At 63.3% G+C, this 17,721-nt stretch overlaps 7 protein-coding genes across 7 annotated transcripts; 2 read left to right on the forward strand and 5 right to left on the reverse strand.

Moving 5' to 3' along the window:
• Nucleotides 1–7: 7 nt before the first annotated feature.
• Nucleotides 8–340, reverse strand: PAN0_059d6507 (uncharacterized protein; the record flags this gene model as incomplete). Its single annotated transcript, XM_014798043.1, has 1 exon — nt 8–340. A coding segment is annotated over one exon (333 nt), but the record flags the coding sequence as incomplete, so codon positions are not given.
• A 982-nt stretch (nt 341–1,322) lies between these two features.
• PAN0_059c6508 (LETM1-domain-containing protein) lies at nt 1,323–3,683 on the forward strand (the record flags this gene model as incomplete). Its single annotated transcript, XM_014798044.1, has 1 exon — nt 1,323–3,683. One exon carries the CDS (start codon nt 1,323–1,325, stop codon nt 3,681–3,683), a length of 2,361 nt encoding a protein of 786 aa, XP_014653530.1.
• A 160-nt stretch (nt 3,684–3,843) lies between these two features.
• Nucleotides 3,844–6,492, reverse strand: PAN0_059d6509 (uncharacterized protein; the record flags this gene model as incomplete). Its single annotated transcript, XM_014798045.1, has 1 exon — nt 3,844–6,492. One exon carries the CDS (start codon nt 6,490–6,492, stop codon nt 3,844–3,846), a length of 2,649 nt encoding a protein of 882 aa, XP_014653531.1.
• Nucleotides 6,493–7,101: 609 nt separating this feature from the next.
• Nucleotides 7,102–8,967, reverse strand: PAN0_059d6510 (phenylalanyl-tRNA synthetase; the record flags this gene model as incomplete). Its single annotated transcript, XM_014798046.1, has 1 exon — nt 7,102–8,967. The coding sequence occupies one exon, from the start codon at nt 8,965–8,967 to the stop codon at nt 7,102–7,104; it is 1,866 nt and encodes a 621-aa protein (XP_014653532.1).
• A 397-nt stretch (nt 8,968–9,364) lies between these two features.
• Nucleotides 9,365–12,394, reverse strand: PAN0_059d6511 (uncharacterized protein; the record flags this gene model as incomplete). The annotated part of the gene is made up of 1 exon (XM_014798047.1): nt 9,365–12,394. One exon carries the CDS (start codon nt 12,392–12,394, stop codon nt 9,365–9,367), a length of 3,030 nt encoding a protein of 1,009 aa, XP_014653533.1.
• An 872-nt stretch (nt 12,395–13,266) lies between these two features.
• On the reverse strand, nt 13,267–16,218 carry PAN0_059d6512 (eukaryotic translation initiation factor 2C 2; the record flags this gene model as incomplete). Its single annotated transcript, XM_014798048.1, has 1 exon — nt 13,267–16,218. One exon carries the CDS (start codon nt 16,216–16,218, stop codon nt 13,267–13,269), a length of 2,952 nt encoding a protein of 983 aa, XP_014653534.1.
• Nucleotides 16,219–17,164: 946 nt separating this feature from the next.
• On the forward strand, nt 17,165–17,721 carry PAN0_059c6513 (uncharacterized protein; the record flags this gene model as incomplete). The annotated part of the gene is made up of 1 exon (XM_014798049.1): nt 17,165–17,721. A coding segment is annotated over one exon (557 nt), but the record flags the coding sequence as incomplete, so codon positions are not given.

The following is a 17,721-nucleotide window of genomic DNA, read 5'->3' on the forward strand; positions in this document are numbered from 1 at the left end:
CCGCCACCACCTTGTGCACATCGCTCCGAATGAGATCCCGAATCTCGCCCAGATACGCTGCGGCGCCCTGCTCGTACGACTCCATCTCCGAGGTGCGTGTCGGGTGGCATCCTGCCGTCGAGTAGAATGCGTCGGATCGCCGGGCAAGTGCAAGCGCTTCGTGCGATTCAGCCAGGTTCCCGCCGGTGAGGATCTGCGCAACTACGCCAGCGTGTGCAGCTCGCTCGCACACGACGTCGAGATCGTCTTCGTGCGATTGCTTGCCGTGGTACGAGCCGCGAAAGACCGGGTCGGTGAGGTTGACGCCAATGTCGATGAAGCTCGGCGTGGAACTAGCCATGGTGTGCAGCGAGCGCACAGTACGCGAGATGGAGCTGTGCTTGAAGGTGACAGAGGCGATGGGACGAAGCACAAGCCTTGCTCGATGCATTCGGATCTTGATGCAGCAAGAGGAGGTCGTCGGAAGGATCGCAGCTGCAGGAAACGCCTCCACACCAACACCAGGCGGAAGGCCCACGGCGACTTTCTCTTTGTGTTACGCTTCTGTACTTCTAACAACTTGCGATTCGATTTTTTGTTTCGGACGGAAGGGGAAAGCGAACAGCACCGCCTCGCATTTTCCACGGAGCGGTCTTTTCGGAATGTCCGGAAGCTGGGCGTGACGAACTGCATCCGAGTTTGAGCGTGATGCTGACATCCGGCTCTCGAGCCCCTTTGATGCGCGCCGATGGGCAGTGCTCAGCCGATGTCTGCTTCGGGACTCGCGAAGCTGCTCGGCTCTTCTCATTCCACGCCGCAACGCACCATCCGTGGGGATGACAGGCGGAAGTACCGAGAAGAGCCGGACAGTACACTTCCAAAGAGCATAGGCACAGCGAAACAAGAAGAAGGAAAAATGCGGACCCCCAAAAAAAGTGTTGGGAAAAGTGGGCAAATTTACTCTCATTTCTTCTCGAAACGAATCGGCGTGCAGCGGTGAGCGCCGCCTGCTGCTCCTGGAAGGCCAAGGCAACAAGAGTGAAAGCAGCGTCGGCCAGGCCGGCTGAGAAGGGCGTGTGCTTTTCGGCTCAGCCGCTTCTCCACTCTCGGCGAGCTTCAGAGAGGCGGATCTGCTGGGCTTCCCTTGATCTTCCGGCACTGGCTCCGTGCGCCGCCCGCCCTGAACCCTTTCGGTTGCATCACACTTCCCACCGCTCTTTCCTCACACCTGCCACCACCCTCATCAACACCATCACCTCCAACACCACGCACACACGCTCTTTATCCATCACATAACATCGCCAGTAACCACCGCCTCTTCCGGGCACACCACTCTGTCGCTCATGGCCGCCTCCAGCTCCTCCTCCTATCTCGCCGCCAAGAGCTTGGCCTGGGCGAGCGGCTCGTTGGCCGCGGCGGGCCGCACTCGCCCCTCGCTGCGTCCTGCCAACCAGCTCGACGTCCTCCAGATCTTTGTCCCAGGTCTGCGACCCCCCGCCTCCGGCTTCTCCACCGCCATCACAAAGCACTACCACCAAAGACGCAAGATCGAAGACACACAAGCCCTCGTCCGACGCAGATTCGCTCGCAACCACTCCACAGACACACAGCAGCGCTCCACTCCTTCCTCCTCCTCCTCATCGTCGCAACACAACCACTCTTACCCTCCCCCTGGCACACTGTCTAAAGATGCAAAGTCCACATCCGAGTATCAGGGCCAGTCCGCCGGCGCACCTCCCAAGCCGCCTACCACCACCACCATCAGCCCGCTCCCAGCCTCCACCAACACCGCTGCAGAGCTCGGCTCGCCCGCCAACCAGACCGCCGCTTCCCAGTCCTTGATTGCGGAGCAAAAGGCAAAGGATGCGCGCGAGCTCGAGGCATCCAAGCCAAAGGGACCCCTCACCACCCGCATCTGGGCCAAGGTCAAGGAGGAGGCGCTCCACTACTGGCACGGCTCCAAGCTCCTCGCCAAGGAGGTCAAGATCTCGTCGCGCCTGCTTCGCCGTCTCCTGCTCGGTTACAGCCTCACTCGCCGTGAGAAGCGCCAGCTGAAACGCACATTTGCCGACCTCCTCCGCCTCATCCCCTTCATCCCCTTCGTCATCGTGCCCGCAGGCGAGCTCCTCCTGCCCGTCGCCATCAAGATCTTCCCCAACATGCTGCCCAGCACCTTCGAGAGCAAGTTCTCCGTCGAAGAGAAGCGCAGGGGCCTCATCAAGGTGCGCCTCGAAATGGCAAAGTTCCTCCAGGAGACCATCAAGGAGGGCGGTCTCCAGGCCACCGACAAGGTCAAGACCTCGGAAGAGTTCAAGGAGTTCTTCCGCAAGGTGCGCTCCACCGGCGAATCGCCCAGCAACCAGGACATCATCAAGGTCGCTCAGCTCTTTGAGGACGACCTCACCCTCGACAACCTCACGCGCCCCCAGCTCGTCAGCGTCTGCCGCTACATGCAGATCAACGCCTTTGGCACCGACAACTACCTGCGCTACCAGATCCGTCACAAGCTCAACCGCATCCGCCAGGACGACATTGTCATCTCCCACGAGGGCGCCGACAACATGTCGCAGTCCGAGCTCGTCAGCGCCTGCCAGAGCCGCGGCATCCAGACCACCAACCTCTCCGAGGACCGTCTGCGCCAGGAACTCCAGCAGTGGATCGACCTCCACGTGCGCAACAAGATCAGCGGCACCCTCCTCGTGCTCAGCAAGGCCTTCAACTACGTCGCCGCCGGCAACAACGACGTCAACGCACAGTCGCACCTGCGCTCCCTCGAGCTCACCCTGAGCTCCCTGCCGGACAACCTGGTCAACGAGGCCGAGCTCAGCGTCAACTCGGAGCGCGCCACCAACAAGCAGCGTCTCGAGGTGCTCCAGCAGCAGGAGGAGCTCATCGAGGACGAAGCCGAGCAGGAGCAGGAGGAGGCCGCGGCGCGCGAGGCCGAAAAGGAGCGTCGCGCCGCCGAAAAGGCGCGCCTGGCCCGCGAAGAGGAGGAGGCGCGCTCGCTGCTGCCCAAGAAGGAGACCGAGGCCGACCCCGCGCTCGAGGACGCGCGCATGACCAACGAGCAGCTCACCGAGCTCGGCGAGGCGCTCAGCATCCTCTCGGCCAAGTCGTCCGTGCTCAAGGAGCGCGAGGAGCTGGCGCAACTCATCAAAGAGGTCAGCAGCTCCGACGCCTGTGCTCCCGACGCCTCGGCCGCCACCGCATCATCGGACGCTGCCGGCGTCGCTCAGGATGGCTCTGCTTCGACCTCGGCGTCGGCGACCGAGACGAGCGGCGAATCTGCCGCCGCGCCATCGTCATCATCGTCGTCGTCGTCGTCGCGCAGCATGGCGAAGCGCATCAAGTCGATGCTGGAAAAGATCGACAACCAGCTCGAGGAGTACGACCGCGACGTGGGCTCGCGCATGCACCTCATCGAGGCGTCGCACACGGGCAAGATCTCGGTGGACGACCTCGAGCAGGCGCTGCGCCTCATCAAGCACAAGCCCGACGACGAGGTGATCGAAAAGATCGTCGACAAGCTCGACGTGGACCACGACGGCCTCGTGCCGCTCGACGACGTGCTCGAGCTCGCGCGCGCCGAGACGGGGCTCGGCATCCTCCGCGACGAGGGGGTCAAGCAGATCCACGCCCAGGGCCAGCAGATCCGCAACAACGATGCGCGCAAGCCCAAGAAGAGCGACATTGTCGAGGAGTGATCGCATCCACATGGCTCGCTGGCTTTCATTTGGCTTCGTTTTTTTTTGCACTTGCTACACCACACACACCACTGAACACACACACATACACACATGCACGCACTGTCGATCTCTTGTGCGCGATGCGGGGTTTGGATTTGGCGTGCGCAACAGTGACCGATTAGAGCGGCTTGATATCGTGGATGATGACGGCCTCTGTGCTGGTGCCCATCCAGCCTCTATCACCGGAGGCGGTGAGGAGGAATTTGGACGAGCGGTCTACGATCAGGCTCGAGAGGTTTGCGCCGTGATGGCCCGCGACGATCTTGAAGGGCACTTTGGCTTCGGAGGATTCGGCGGTATCCCAGAGACGCACGTTGTCGTAGCTGCCGCAGACGATGTGTCTTGCGTTGGGCATGGCTGCCAGGGCGTAGACGGGGCCGGAGCCGGAAGGTAGACGGAGGGTGTTGACGAGTTTGGGCGAACGAAGATCCCAATGGTCGACGCACTCGTTTCTGCGACCGATAAAGACGCTCCCACCATCCGAGCTGAATACCGCTGATTGACACCATGGTGGGACCTTGGAGGGCAAAGCAAGTGAATGGACCCCGCGCGCTTCGCCGTCGGTGAGGTAGGATGGGCAACGAAGATCCCATAGAATCGCCTGGCCCGAGAGCGAAGTGGACATCATCACGGATGGACTGAACGACGAGATCGGTGCAGAGTACGAGGACGATACGCTGAACCCGCCAAACGCCGGTTTGGGTAGCGTCTTTTTGGGTCCTGCGTCCGGAACAACCGCCTTGGGCGAAGGTACTTTGACGTCATTTGCAACCGTACTGGAGGGTAGGGAAAGCGGTACCGACTCCGACTCGGCAACTAACGTGCTTTGGGACGAAGTATTCTTTACCATAGCCCGGCCCGCCAGCGGCATATCTTCATCCGACGACCCATCTGCATCATCCGCATCCTCGTCCGCATCCGCATCCGCCTCGGCATCCATATCCGCATCCGCATCCGCATCGCCATCCGCATCTTCATCTCCGTCCCCGAACAGCGAATCATCATCGCTCTCGTTGCGACCGTTTCGTGCCGTGTCGCGGGAGTCCTTCGGGGCGGAGCTGACGGGCGGCGTGGAACCGCCGAATAGATCATCGGTGCCCGCATCGTCGTCGAGATCCTCGTCGGCTCCTGCTACCATCAGCCCGCCGGCAGTCGTGCCGTTCGCACCGAGGGTGACCCTGTCCGGACGGGTGCCGTCCGCGCGCGGGCCTGCGCTCCCGTCGAGTGCCATACCCAGACTCGCGTTGAGCTCGGCTTCGAACGCAAGCTCTTCCTCCGTCGGGTCGTCTCCCGCACCACCACCGAGCGAAGACGACGGCGCCGATCCGTCCGGCTCCGTCTTGATCCCCGTCACCGCTGTAGCCGCTTCGGGCAAGGGAGAGATGCTCTTGGCTGCAGAATTGGTGGCAGCGGCATCGCTGGATGCTTCGGCAGGTGGAGGCGGCGCATCGCCAGCAGACGCTGTGTCTCGTGCTGGCCCTTCCGACGCAGGTGCATCTGTTGTGGCCGGTTTGGATTCCGCCTCTGCATCCCGCACGGTATCTGCTTGCGCGCTGTCGTTAGCGGCTTTGGCTTCCCCTTCGACCGGCCTGGGTTTCGCGTCTTGCTGGTCTGCATCCTGGTCAGTCCGCCCATCGCCTGACGCTTCTTTGGTTTCCCCTGCTTCCTGCCGTTGCGCGTCGCCAGCATCGTCTTCTTCGCGCGGCTGCTTGTCTGTGCTGCTCTGGGCGGCGGACGGGTGTATGGACACACTGGGCTCGCTTGGGGACGGCGACCTTGCCGACGCCGATGCATGTGGTCTGAACGAGAGCCCCGAGATCTGTCCCGCATGCCCCGGGAACGAGCGCACGATCTGGCCCGTATTGAGGTCCCACTGATGCACGCCTCTATCCCACCCGCCCGAGATCATGCCCGTCTCGTCCTCTGTCAGCGCCAGCGCAGAAACCGCGCCCTTGTGTTTTCGAAAGACATGCCTCGCGACGCCCGGGTCGTGACGCAGGGTATACAGATGGATGTTTCCCGATTCGGACCCACTCACGCCCCACAGTGCGTCCTGCTGCAGTGCGAGGCTGTGCACAACCCCCACGAGTCGGTCCTTTTCGGCCACCGACGCCGAAGGGAATGATGACGACGCGACGCCGTTGGTGGGGAGGTGTTCTTCGTGCGGCCAAAAGGCGGAGAGGGTTCCGCCGCGCGTGATGCCTTCGACAAAGCCGTGGCGCACGTTTTGCGTGAGCATGGTCTTGCCGTTCATGGTGGCGTGCACGTCGTACTTGCGCACGAAGCCGTCCGAGCCGCCGGTGAGCAGCGTTTGGCCGTCGAGCGACAGCGCCATGGCGTGCACGTGGCTCGAGTGCGGCGCTGCCGCCATCGGCTCGATCTGGTATCCGAGCGTCGTGTCGACGCATGCGGGCGAGGGGCGGAAGAGGTTGCGGCGCTCCTGCACTTTGCGAAGGTACGTGGCGGCGGACAGGGCATCTTCGTGAGCGGAGCGACGAGCGCCTGTGCCAGAGGCAGCGACCGAGGCATCGTCGTTGTCGTCGTCCGCATCCTCGTTGTCGTCGTCGTCATCATCGTCGTCGTCATCGCCATCATCGTCATCATCGTCGTCGTCGTCTCCATCGTCGTCATCGTCATCATCGCCGTCTTCGTCGTCGTCTACGTCATCCATGTCGTCGTTATCGGCATCGGGATCGTCGTAGACGGTCTCATCGACAGCATCGTGCTCCTGCTCCTGCTCGTCGTCCATCTCTACATCGTCGTCCATGGTGACTTGCGACGCGCGACTCACGGTCGCTGCAGCGGGTCCAGCAGGCGCAGCAAAGCTTCTGCTAGCAGGTGAAGTAGGATGACGCTATGTCCGTCCTTGCTCAGGGAAGCGTGTGCGGGGGAGGCTCGATACAGCGTGCTGCGGGGCTGGCGGTGATGACGTGCTGCTGCTGAAGGCCGTCAGAAGAGGGCGGAGAGGGTCGAAGGGAAGCCGGGCTGGATGGGCGAGGTCATGAAGCGGCTGCCGCTGTGTCGGCGTGTTGGATGGAGGAAGGAAAGGGTGCAGGCAAGAATGAGGACGTGCACTCTGCAGCCGAGGCCGCCGAGAGAAAGCTCGAAGGATGCCGCCTCACGACGCGGAGTGGGGGATTTCGCGCATCTGACAGGCAAACAGTTTACGCGATCAAACATTCGAAAAATGGACTCACGCACACATGGCGAATCGGCTCGAGCGATACAAGCCGGCATACGACAGCGACGGCGATGTCTGCATCTGCTGAACACTTTGACGAACGGCACAAACGGCATCGTGGACAGCAGACGATGAAGCACGAGTGAAAGGATTTTATCATTTTGCGCAAGGTCTGTTACCACCTTCGTGTGGACTTCAGAGGAACGGATGCAGGTTGAACTCGAGCGCGGAGCAGGGGTAGTCGATACCGAAGCTGGCCAGCACCGACGGATGGAGCACGCCGATGGTGCCGACCTTCTCGTCGGTGTACTCGTTACCGGGGAGCACCTTTTCGAGCGTCTGCTTGACCGTTTCCAACGCGCCCTTTGCACCCGTCGCCGCACCGGGGTTGACCTTCTCCCTTGGCGTCCTGAGATGGACGGTCGCCGCCCTGCCGGGGAAGAAGGTGGCGTCCTCGGCCTGTTCGATCCAGTAGCCCTTGGTCTCCTTCGCCGCCGCACCCGAGATCCTCGGCACAGCCAGCGAGAGCATGAGCCGATCCAAAAGACCGTGCACCACCTCGAAGCTCGCCGCCTTGTCGCAGTAGACCGCGCCCACATGGCGCTGGTTTCGCGCGCACCGCTCCGTCTCCTCTGCATCCTGGAACGCCACATCGCTCACCTCGAACGTGCGCAGCGGCAGAGCATGCTTCCTGTTCTCGCGAACCGTCTTGAGCAGTCCCGCCAGCAACGTCGTACGGACCACCTGGTACTCGGCCGTCTTGGGATTCTCCAACACAATCGCCTCTTTGCCGGAATCCGGTCGGTTCAACCAGCCAAAGTTCTCGTCGTGCGAACACAGGATGAGCGGAAGGACCTCCACCCAGCCCGAGTAGGCACACTCGCGACGCACAATGTCGGCCAGCTTGTTGAGCGGCAACGGCGCAGCCACCGTGTTGGTCGCAGGGAACGTCTTGGGCAGGTTGTCGAATCCGTACGCCACGGCTACGTCTTCCATGAGATCGCACTCGTGCAGGATGTCCGGTCGTGTGGGCGGCACATCCACCACGAGCTTACCTGCGTCCGACGCATCCACGGCAGCGGTGTGGCCCATCTTGCGCAACAGACCCACCATGTCGTCCGCCGAGAGCGCCAGCCCCGTGCAGCGGTTGATGTACTCGACCGACGCATCGAAGCGCACGTTGGACAGGTCCGGCGTCACCTTCTGTGTGCCATCGGCATACACCACACGCACCGGCTCCACGGTGAACGGCTCGGCACAGTACTGCGAAAACATGGCCACAATGATGTTGATGACGATGCCCAGCTTGGTCTCGTCGACGGCGGTGGTGTCGATAAAGACGTTTTTCGTCGCGAGCGTGATCTTGCTGTGGTCCGAGTTGATGATGGGCGGCATGCTGAGCACCTGACGATTCTGGTCGTAGATGATCGGATAAACAGGGCTGTCGCGGATGATGGGCAGATACCTCGACAAATGCTTGTCGCTCTCGTACAGCTGCATCATCTGCACCGCATCGTACTCGGTCTGCTTGTTGAGCGGCGCAAACTTGATCTCGGTCGGCGGCAGCGCCTCGTAGCTGAAGGGTGCCTGGATGGTGTCGAGGTCGTGTGTGCCGATGGCCACGAGCGTCCTGCGACGCGCGAGGTTCTGGTGCAGCTTGTCCTGCAGATCGATAAAGTTGGCATAGCTCTCGGGCGTGAAGGTGACGTTCCTCAGCACGGCGCCTGCAAAGTAGGGGCGGATCTTGGCGGTATCGGCGGAGACCTTGACCTCGATCAGCTTTTCGGGCTGGGTGAGGCGCAGCTGCGGCTGCTCGATGTTGCCCAGGAAGACGTTGAGCGCACGCGAGATGCCCTCGTGGCAGAGCAGGTCGTATCGGTTGGCGGGGATGTCGATCTTGAGCTGCGGCCTCTCACCGAGTCCGGCCTTCTGCACCTCTTCGGTCGTGTCGTCGTCGAGCTCGATGCCGAACTGGAAGCAGAGCTCGTCGAACTCGCGCGTGGTGTAGGTGCGGCCGAGCGCCTGGAAGAAGCGCTCCTTGTCCACGCCGACGGTAGGCATCCTGGCGTTCTACTCGATGCGAGGCGGCGAATATAGACGGGAAGATGCAGGTGAAGCAAGGTGCAACCGTACGGTGCGCTGATGTGGTGATGGAAGCCAGAAGCAAGTAGAGCAACGAGGATTGACGAGGCCGCCGGTGCGGCTGAGCGAGTCAGACGTGGCCGCCCTTCGAAAGCCTTTGCGCCGCCGCCCAGCTCTGTTGGACTGTTGGAAGCGCACCAACGCGCCCTTTTTTCTGGTGCGGCGATTTTCTTCCAGCTCGCCCACGTCTCTCGTACGAAAAAAACTGCATCACTCGCTCGTACTCAACAGCCTTTCTGAACACCCCTCAAGCTCACACGCACACACGGCAACCTGCGCTTGTGGAACCGGCCTACCGTTACTGCAATTGTATGCTCTAACCAAAGCGAGGTGGATGCTGCGGCGCACCGGCACCGGTCGCACCGGGATAGTACGCGTCCTGACTGCGCCTCGTGCCGTGCACATCGCCGGGCATGGGCGTCATGCGTGGTTGCGAGGCATCCATCATGCTGGGTGCATACGGCGCGCCTCCCTGGTAGTGCATCTGCCCGTGGTGCGCGTGCATGCCCGGCGCAGCGCCATACGCGTGCGGGTTGAACGGATCCGGCGTCGTATTGCCGAATCCGCCCGCCATCGATCCGGCGTGCTGCGGGTAGCTGTGGTTCGACCACGAAGGCGTCGGGTACGCCGCCTGCATCGGGCGCTGGTACAGATCGTTGCGGCCGCCGTACGAGGCCAGATGCGGTGGCAGGTTCGTCGCGCCCGCATTCATTTCCGAGGCGCTAGGCGCCCAGATCGAGCTGAGTGGTGCTGTGTTCACGCCCGGGCCCGCAGCGCCCGTCGAACTCGAGGCTAGTGGGTAGGCAGCAAACAGCTGGCGCGCCAGCTCGTCCCTGTTCTGCGCGGCTTTCGAGCGCACCTGCGACGGCACCAGCAGCTGCTCGGCCTGACTCCTTTCGCCTTCCAAGTCGACACTGCGCAGCGACTGCTCCATCGACTCGACGTCCGTCTCGGGCCGCCCGACAGCAGCACGCATGGCTGCCTCCACCGGATCGTCCACCGACGCCGAGCTGCCGTTTTCCTCCGCTTCCGTCCTCGTCGCACCATTCGGGGCACTCGTCGCTGCCGGCTTGACCTCCGCCCGACGACGGTACTCAAACACATTGTTGGTGTCGTCAAAGTGGATGGGACTGGCATCGGACTCGGCGATCACCTTGGCATCGATCATGAGGTCGGCGATGCGCATCAGCTGCTCCTCGTTCGGGTGCACCTGGCTCGGGCGCACCGCCTCCATGTTGGCGCACGCCTCGCCCATGCCCACGCTGATGGTCGTGCCGCCCGGAATCGTCGACTGCGTCGCCTTGCGCGTCGGCGCGAATCCGCGCATGTCCGAGTCCTCCTCGAGGCACAGCGCAGCCGCGCCCACCGCGCCCACCTTGCCGATGTTGGGCAGCGCATCAAAGGGGAACGCGTAGCGCAGGCTGTTGATCATGTCGACGTACTGCGACCAGCACCGATCCATCGCCTCGAGCGTGTCGACGTACGCCGTGTGGTGCGCGTTGGGCTGCTCCGAGTCCGGACGCACCTCCATGCCCGAGCGCACCACCTCCTGATCCGCGTCGCCAAACTGCTGCACCGCTTCGCGCGCGCGCTTCTCGATGCGCTGCATGTACTCCAGATGCGTCTTGGTCCACTTGGTCACGATGCGCATCGCAGGCAGCGTCCTGCGCACCACCGCCGTCAAGTTGCGGATTGGCGACGCCTCGGCACCATCGTCGCCAAGAGCCGCTGCCGCAGCCTTGCTCGCCTCCAACGCCTTGCGCGTCTCGGTCGTGTCGACAGCACAAAGCTCGCGGAAGACACCGAGCACGTGCGCCGTCACCTGGAACTCGACGCAGCGGCCCGTCTCGGGCGACGGCGCACGCTTGCGCGACGAGCGCTCGCTGCGGATCGCTCGAGGTCGATGCGGGTCCTCCGATCCTTCTGATGATGGCCTTGGCGCATCGCGGCTGACCGACGAGGGTGCGCTGCGCCATAGTCGCGTCGTCCACGACGCACACAGCGCCGTGACAAGAAACTGGACAATCTGGTCGGCGCGCAGCGCTCGCGCGCGAACCAGCGTCGAAAACGTAGCCAGCACGCAGCGCGAGAGATACATGATGTGGTCGAGATGGCTGCGGCGGTAAAAGAGGCCGTGCAGCACGACGACCTGCTTGAGCCACGCCTCGGTGGTGCGCTCGGCGAGCTCGACGTCGGCGGCCAGCCGAGCGACCAGCTGCGGATCGCGCAACTCGGCGTCCTTGGCTGCATCCCACGTGTAGGCGGATGCATGGGTGGAGCGCGAGGCCTCGTCGAGCCAAGCAGCGGTGGGCTTGGCGAGCAGCTTTTCCAGGTTGATCTTGGCCTTGGCGAACGGCGTCTTGACGCACAGCGCGCGGTAGTAGTAGTAGAGCGAGGCGAAGGTGTCGCCCTTGTACGTCGACACGACGGCCAGCTGGTTGGCCGGGTTGCCCTGGTCCGGCAGGATGAGGCGTGCCTGCTCGTAGAATGCCGACGCGCGGCTAAAGTCGTACTTGGGCGTAGGCTTGGGCCTTTTCGAAGGGGCGGACGCGGCGTCGGCCGGAGGGTCGTGCGACGACATTTCGCGGTAGCGCGCGAGGTCGCCGCAAAAGATGAGGAACTTGTGCAGCAGCGTGACGAGGTGCGTGCGCTTGGCGGGCAAGAGCGCCGCCTGGGAGAGCGACTCGTCCGGCTCGTTGTCGTGGCGGTTGGCGCGCGATGTGAACGAGTCCGAGGGCAGAGACGACGCGAGCGACGAATCTGCATCGTTGTCGGCGTCGATGCCGAGCGCTTCGAGGTTGGCACGCGCCTCGTCGAGCGAAAAGAGACGCACGAGGCGGCCGACGAGCTCGTGCCAGAAGAGCTCTTCATCTACGAGGAACTTGCGGTACTCGGCCTTGACGCGCGACGCATCCTGGGCCGACTTGCCCCGGCGACCAGGTGCCTGAGCTGCTGCAGGGGCCGATGCAGGATCGACGGCCTTCTGCGCGGCCGAGATGTAGGTGCGGTAGGCGGAGATGAGCGTGTAGGAGGTGTCGTTCCAGATGTAGCCATCGACCGCCTGCGCCTCGCGGGTAAAGGTGCACGTGAAGAGGAGGTTGAGCCAGGTGTTGCGGAGGTTGCGACGGGCAAAGTCGATGTCGGCGTCGAGGAGCTTGGCGCTGGCGTCCTTGGGATGCATCCTGCCTGCGCGCGAGGTGGTGCTGGTGGAGGAGATGGATGCGGAGTGCGCAAAGCTGGGCTTGACCATGCGATCGAGCTCGGCCTTCTGCCTGCGGCCCTGTTCGAGCAGTGCGGCGGCGCGCACATCTCTCTGCGGCATGGCGGCGGGTGTGGGTGACGGCATCCTGGCGAGGCGAGGAGTGGATGAGCGATAGCAGGCTGGCGTGGCGGCCTTAGTTCGGGATCGATTGCAGAAGAGAAGAGATGCAGCGTTGGTGCGATCAGACCATGGTGTCAAAGGGCTGTGTGTGTCGCGAGTCGAGGCCGAGGGTATTGAGTAGGGTGGTGAGCGGTGGTAGTGGTGGTGGGAAGATGAGATCTGCAAGAGCTGGATGCTTCGACTTGGGCGCCTTTCATCGCTCGGCTGGGGGTGATTTTGTTTTTAGACGGTCCTTCCACCGCGGCTCTCTGCCGAAATCCCACTCTTTTGGCCGTTTCTCGTCGCAGCTCCGCCTGGCCCGTGGGCTCCTGCGCCCTTTGTGCCCTTGTGGAGGAGGTAAAATTCAGCTAAGACGTCGATTTGAGCCTACAAGCTCAGCTTCGTCGATTTCGACGTCTTGGCGAGTGGGTATCCAAGCGTGTGCGCCCGCGGCCAAGCTGCGGAGCGCACCAACTCGCGCAGGCTGATCATCCCTCGCTGCTCACAAAGCTATCCATCGCGACACCAGACAATCGCACATGTACACACCGACTGAGGAGGGGGAAGAATCGTCTGATTTCATTGCGAGCCGTCAAAGGAGACGAGCAGGGCGCTGATCACGCCCGAAAACAGAGATTGAGACAGAGAGAGAGCAGGAACGAGGAAAGAGGCCCGCCGAGCGAGACGGGTACATGGGTGCGGCCACAGGATGCGCGACACGAACCAGAGCGGGAAGGAGACATGTCGAGAGCACCGAGGAGCAGCTGGATGAAGCCCCCGCAAGTGCTCGTCGACGCCGGAACCGGAAGACCGAGCCACAGAAACAAGACCTCGACGAGTTCAGCAGCGACGACGCGCTACATGAACCAAAGATTGTTGGTGAAGGGGGAGTTCTGCTTCGAGAGCTTCTGCATAAACTCCATCGACTCGACCTCGCCGATCTCCTCGGCAGCGGTGGAGCCGCGCTCCGACGAAGCCACCGTGTCGCCGTCGTCCGGGCCGTACTCGAAGGCACGCGCCTTCTCGCACAGGATGTCGGCGTAGTAGGCGGGCGGCACGAGCGAGACCGAGCGCGTGGCGCGGCAGTAGGTGTAGCAGAGCGAATTGATGCACTTGATCAGGTGCTCGCTCGAGAACTCCATCTCGTTTCGCAGCACCACGTAGTGGCACGGTCGCGCCGTACCCACCAGACCCGCCTGCGACTGCAGGTAGAAGTCGAAGCCAAAGGGCGACACGATGTTCTTGTCGACGCACGTGCCCGCAGGCAGGTTGCCCGACCTGTCGCCAGCCACGTCGCGCGGGTCCTTGGCGAAGAAGCGCACATGGTGGCCCTTGCCGCACACCACAAACGTCACCTTGACCTTGGCATCCGGGCGCAGCTCGCGCGCCGCTTCCTTGACCGCCGCCAGCTCGTGGTCCAGCACCGCCTGGTACTGGCCCTCGGACACGCCATCGCGGAAGAAGACGATCGACTCGGGCAGTCGGCCCTGGTTGGCCGCCTGCCACTTCTTCAAGTGACCGAGCATCATGCCCTTCGAGTGGAGCATGACTTCCTGCACGGCGCCGCCGCGCGGGTTGGTCTGGCGACGAAGCTCGCTCGAGTATCGCCTGGCGCTGCCGTCGATGGTGGCTACCGAGCCGGCGATCGAGGGCTTCTCCGAGCCCGGGCCAGGGTGCGTGACGTCGGCGCCGATGAGCATGGTCTGGCGGCCGAAGCGAGGTAAGTCACGCTCGCTGGCGACGACGTGGTTGGTGCCGCCCAACTTGACGTTGATCTTCATCGCCACGTTGGCGACGTACTGGGGGCGGCCGCGCATGTTGAACGCCTTGTGCGCACTGACGCACTGCGTGGCGACGGGCGTGTGCATCTCGAGCGCAGCGGTGCGCTTGATCGTGTTGTAAAAGGGCTGGTCCTGCACGTCGAGCACGATCAGAAAGAGCTGCGGCAGAGGGGGGTTGCCGCCCGACGCCTGCTTGGCGACTCTGTAGGCGGCGCTGCCCACCTCTTGCATGTGGCCGCGCACCACGTTGGTGTTGAGATCGACGCGGAACTTCTTGATTTCCGGGCGCGTGTTGCGGATGCGCAGGCCTAACTTCTGCAGCGCGTCGACCTGGGCGACGACGAAGTCCTCCACCGTGTTGGGCGGGTGGCGGCTGTAGTCGAGCACGCCCCAGGTGATGAGATCGTCGCCGGGCTGGAAGAAGCGAGCGCCGACGAGGTTCCAGGAGCCGTTGTTGATGCGCGGGCGCTGCGAGCCCGAGGCGTAGCTCACGTCGGGCTGAGGGATGACGCGAGCCTCGGCCGACAGGGGCTGCGGGTCGACCGAGACGCCCCAGGCACGCAGGTAGGCGTCCTGCTCGTAGTTCACCTCGGCGCGGATCTCGTCGACGCGACGCTTGCGCTCCTGCGGGTCGAGCTTGGTGCGGGCGATCTGGTCGGCGGCCTGCATGGGCGTCAAGCTGGTCGCCGGGATGGGGCCGAGCGGCACGACCTCGCAACACTCCATGGGAACGGCGGAGCGCTGGGCGCCGATGCGCACGCAAGGCAGGCGAGGGAAGCGGAGGCGGTAGTTGTACTTCTCGAGGAAGTACTGCGCGATGGTGTACGTCTTGCCGTCCTTGGTCTGGAACTCGGTCTCGTCGGCAGGCTTGGGCGTGAAGCCGGTGAAGGACTCGAGCTTGTTGGTGGCGCGGTGGGTGACGCGAATGCCGACGTTCTTGAGGCGCAGACGCAGCTGGCGCGTGTCCTGATGGGTGAGCGAGGTGATGGTGGGAGGGCCGCCGGGGCCGCCCGAGCCGCCACGAGCGCCAAAGTCGCCGCCGCCGCGGCCACCACGGCCACCACGGCCGCCTCGGCCGCCGCGACCGCCGCGACCGCCGTCGAAGCCACCAGGGCCGCCGATGCTGAGTAACTTGGCGGCGACCTCGATGAAGGGGCCACCGCCGACGAAGGCCGAGTAGGCGGGGTCCAGGTTGACGACCAGGCCGGCGGCGCAAGGACGGGCCGACTGGAAGAAGCCAGGCCAGATCTGCGCGCCCTGCGAAATGTGGATCGGCTTGGTCGGGTCGTAAAACTTACGAGCGGCGTTTGCGGTGGTGCCGGACTGGTAGCGGGCCTGGAGGCCCATGCGGAGCAAAATGTCGATGGCTTGGATTCCGTCCTGTACCAACTCCTGAGGGTTGGCCGCCGTGGCCATGATGGCGCGTCGGTCGCCGCGGCACGAGTCGAGAACAAGACCGATGTCGATGTTGCGGGCGAAGGCAAGCTTGATCTTGAAGCGACGATCGCCGCGAGGGGCGGCGGCAGGGGCTGGAGCGCCGGCGGGGGCGGCGCCGGGCGCACGACGAGGAGGGGCGCTCGCGGCACCAGGAGCGCCGGGAACGGCGGGCAGATCGACCTTGGGCGGGAGCTCGGTCTCGAACTCGAGCGATTCGGCAGGTAGAGCGAAGGCGGTGTAGGCGATGGCGCGGCCGTCGTACACGATGAAGTTTGCGAATTGGTCCGTGATGCCGTGCAGCTGCTGCTGAGCAGCGGTGCGGAGGCCATGCTGAAGGACCTCCATGTTGAGGCGCACCGGCAGAGACTCGCGGCGGGGGCCAGCGCCGGGAGGACGAGCGGCAGAGGGGTCTTGGATTGGCTCGATCTTGACGTCGAGTTGTTGGATATTGTCGAGTGCCCGGCCCTTGATGTGGGCGCGGAATAGGTCCGTCGTCACCTGGAGCGGACGGCCCTGCTTGTTGCCGTCGTCTGGGCGAGGCGCAGCGCCAAAGAGCGTCAGCGCCTCAGTGCCGCCTCGAGCGGCGGGCATGATTGCTAAATAAGTAGGCGTGAAGGCGAATCAAGTATTGAGACGTATTGGCGATTGTCGGTGTTGGTCGCGGTGGTGGTGGTGGGGGTTGAGGAAGAGGCGGGGCGAAGAGCGCAAACATGACGAGGGTTTTTATGAAGGAAGACGATGAATGCGGGCGAGCGGCGAGGTGCTGGGTTGGGAGAAGGCAGCGACTGGGCTGAGTCGAGGCGAGAAGGTTGATGAAGGCGACGAGGGAGAACGGTGGGTCTGAGGCAAGACACGGTTGAGGCGAAGAAGCAGGAGGAGGAGCTCGAGCGTCAAAGCGGCTTTGCGCCTTGATTAGAGTCCTGACAGGTGCGGATCTTTTTTGGCTCGACGCGGCGGTTTGGGAAAAAATTGCAGGCAGAAGAGCAGAGGAGAGAGCGCCGACGTGCGCTTTAAATATTTCGGCACCAACCTGCAGCCGCTGCTGCTGCTATCCGCGAACAAAGGGTCCTCAACAGCCGCATCTCATGGCGCCAACCTCACTCCCACGGCAAGTCGAAGCATGACTGAGCCCAATCAAGCCGTGCACTTCTCTGCGCAAACCTTGACTCTGCGTGGGCGAACTGCGGCAGCGGGCCAAACAGCCGGAGCGGTGAGTTGCGCACGAGCCAGTCTTGACAGCCATTCTCGACTCGCTGCGCAATGCGCGCCAAACACGGCCTCGATTATTGGGGCCAATTTCGCGACCCTACTTTTCGAGACCCTTTTCTCGCGCCACTCAATTCTAGTTGAAGCGCAGCAATGTGGAGGCATTTCGGCGGCGGATGTGGTCATGCAAGCTCAGACGCTCAGACGCTCCGCCGCTCCGCCGCTCAGCTGCTCGGCTGCTCAGAGGTGATTGCCAACAAGCTAAGCTCGGCCGCTCAAGGTTTCCAACCTTGATCCGACATCCCCACCCGCCGAATTCACAGCTTGCGAAATGAGCTCGCGTCGATCGGCACGCGCTTCCGCCGCAAGCCGGCAGAGCTACCGCGAAGACTCGGACGACGACGATGATGCGGCGCCTGACGACCTGACCGAAGACGAGTACGAACAGCACGACGGCGCTGCCAGCGCAGAAGACGATGAACCCGAGCCCGAACCTTCCGACTCCGACGAACAGCGAGACGACCCTTCCAGCCGCAGCGCCAAGCGCCGCAAGACCGCCAGCAAGCAGACAGAATGGGCACCCGGGGTGACTCGCGTCGTCGCCAAACTCGTCGGCGCGCCCACCACCGCTCACGTAGCCAAGGGCGAACTCAGCCCCAACGTACTGCGCTTCCTCTCGGATCTGGCGGCCAACAACGATCGTGATTGGTTCGCCCGTCATGACGCCGTGTATCGATACTGCTGGGCCAACTTTGGCGACTTTGCATCGGCGGTCCTCGACGACATCATGACGCACGTCGATCCCACTGTTCCCTGGCTGCCCACAAAGGATCTAGTATACCGCATCTACCGCGACGTGCGCTTCTCGAATGACAAGACTCCGTACAA

This window comes from Moesziomyces antarcticus, assembly GCF_000747765.1.
Source record: "Moesziomyces antarcticus DNA, scaffold: scaffold_v10059, strain JCM 10317, whole genome shotgun sequence".
In the NCBI taxonomy this organism is placed as follows: Eukaryota; Fungi; Basidiomycota; class Ustilaginomycetes; order Ustilaginales; family Ustilaginaceae; genus Moesziomyces; species Moesziomyces antarcticus.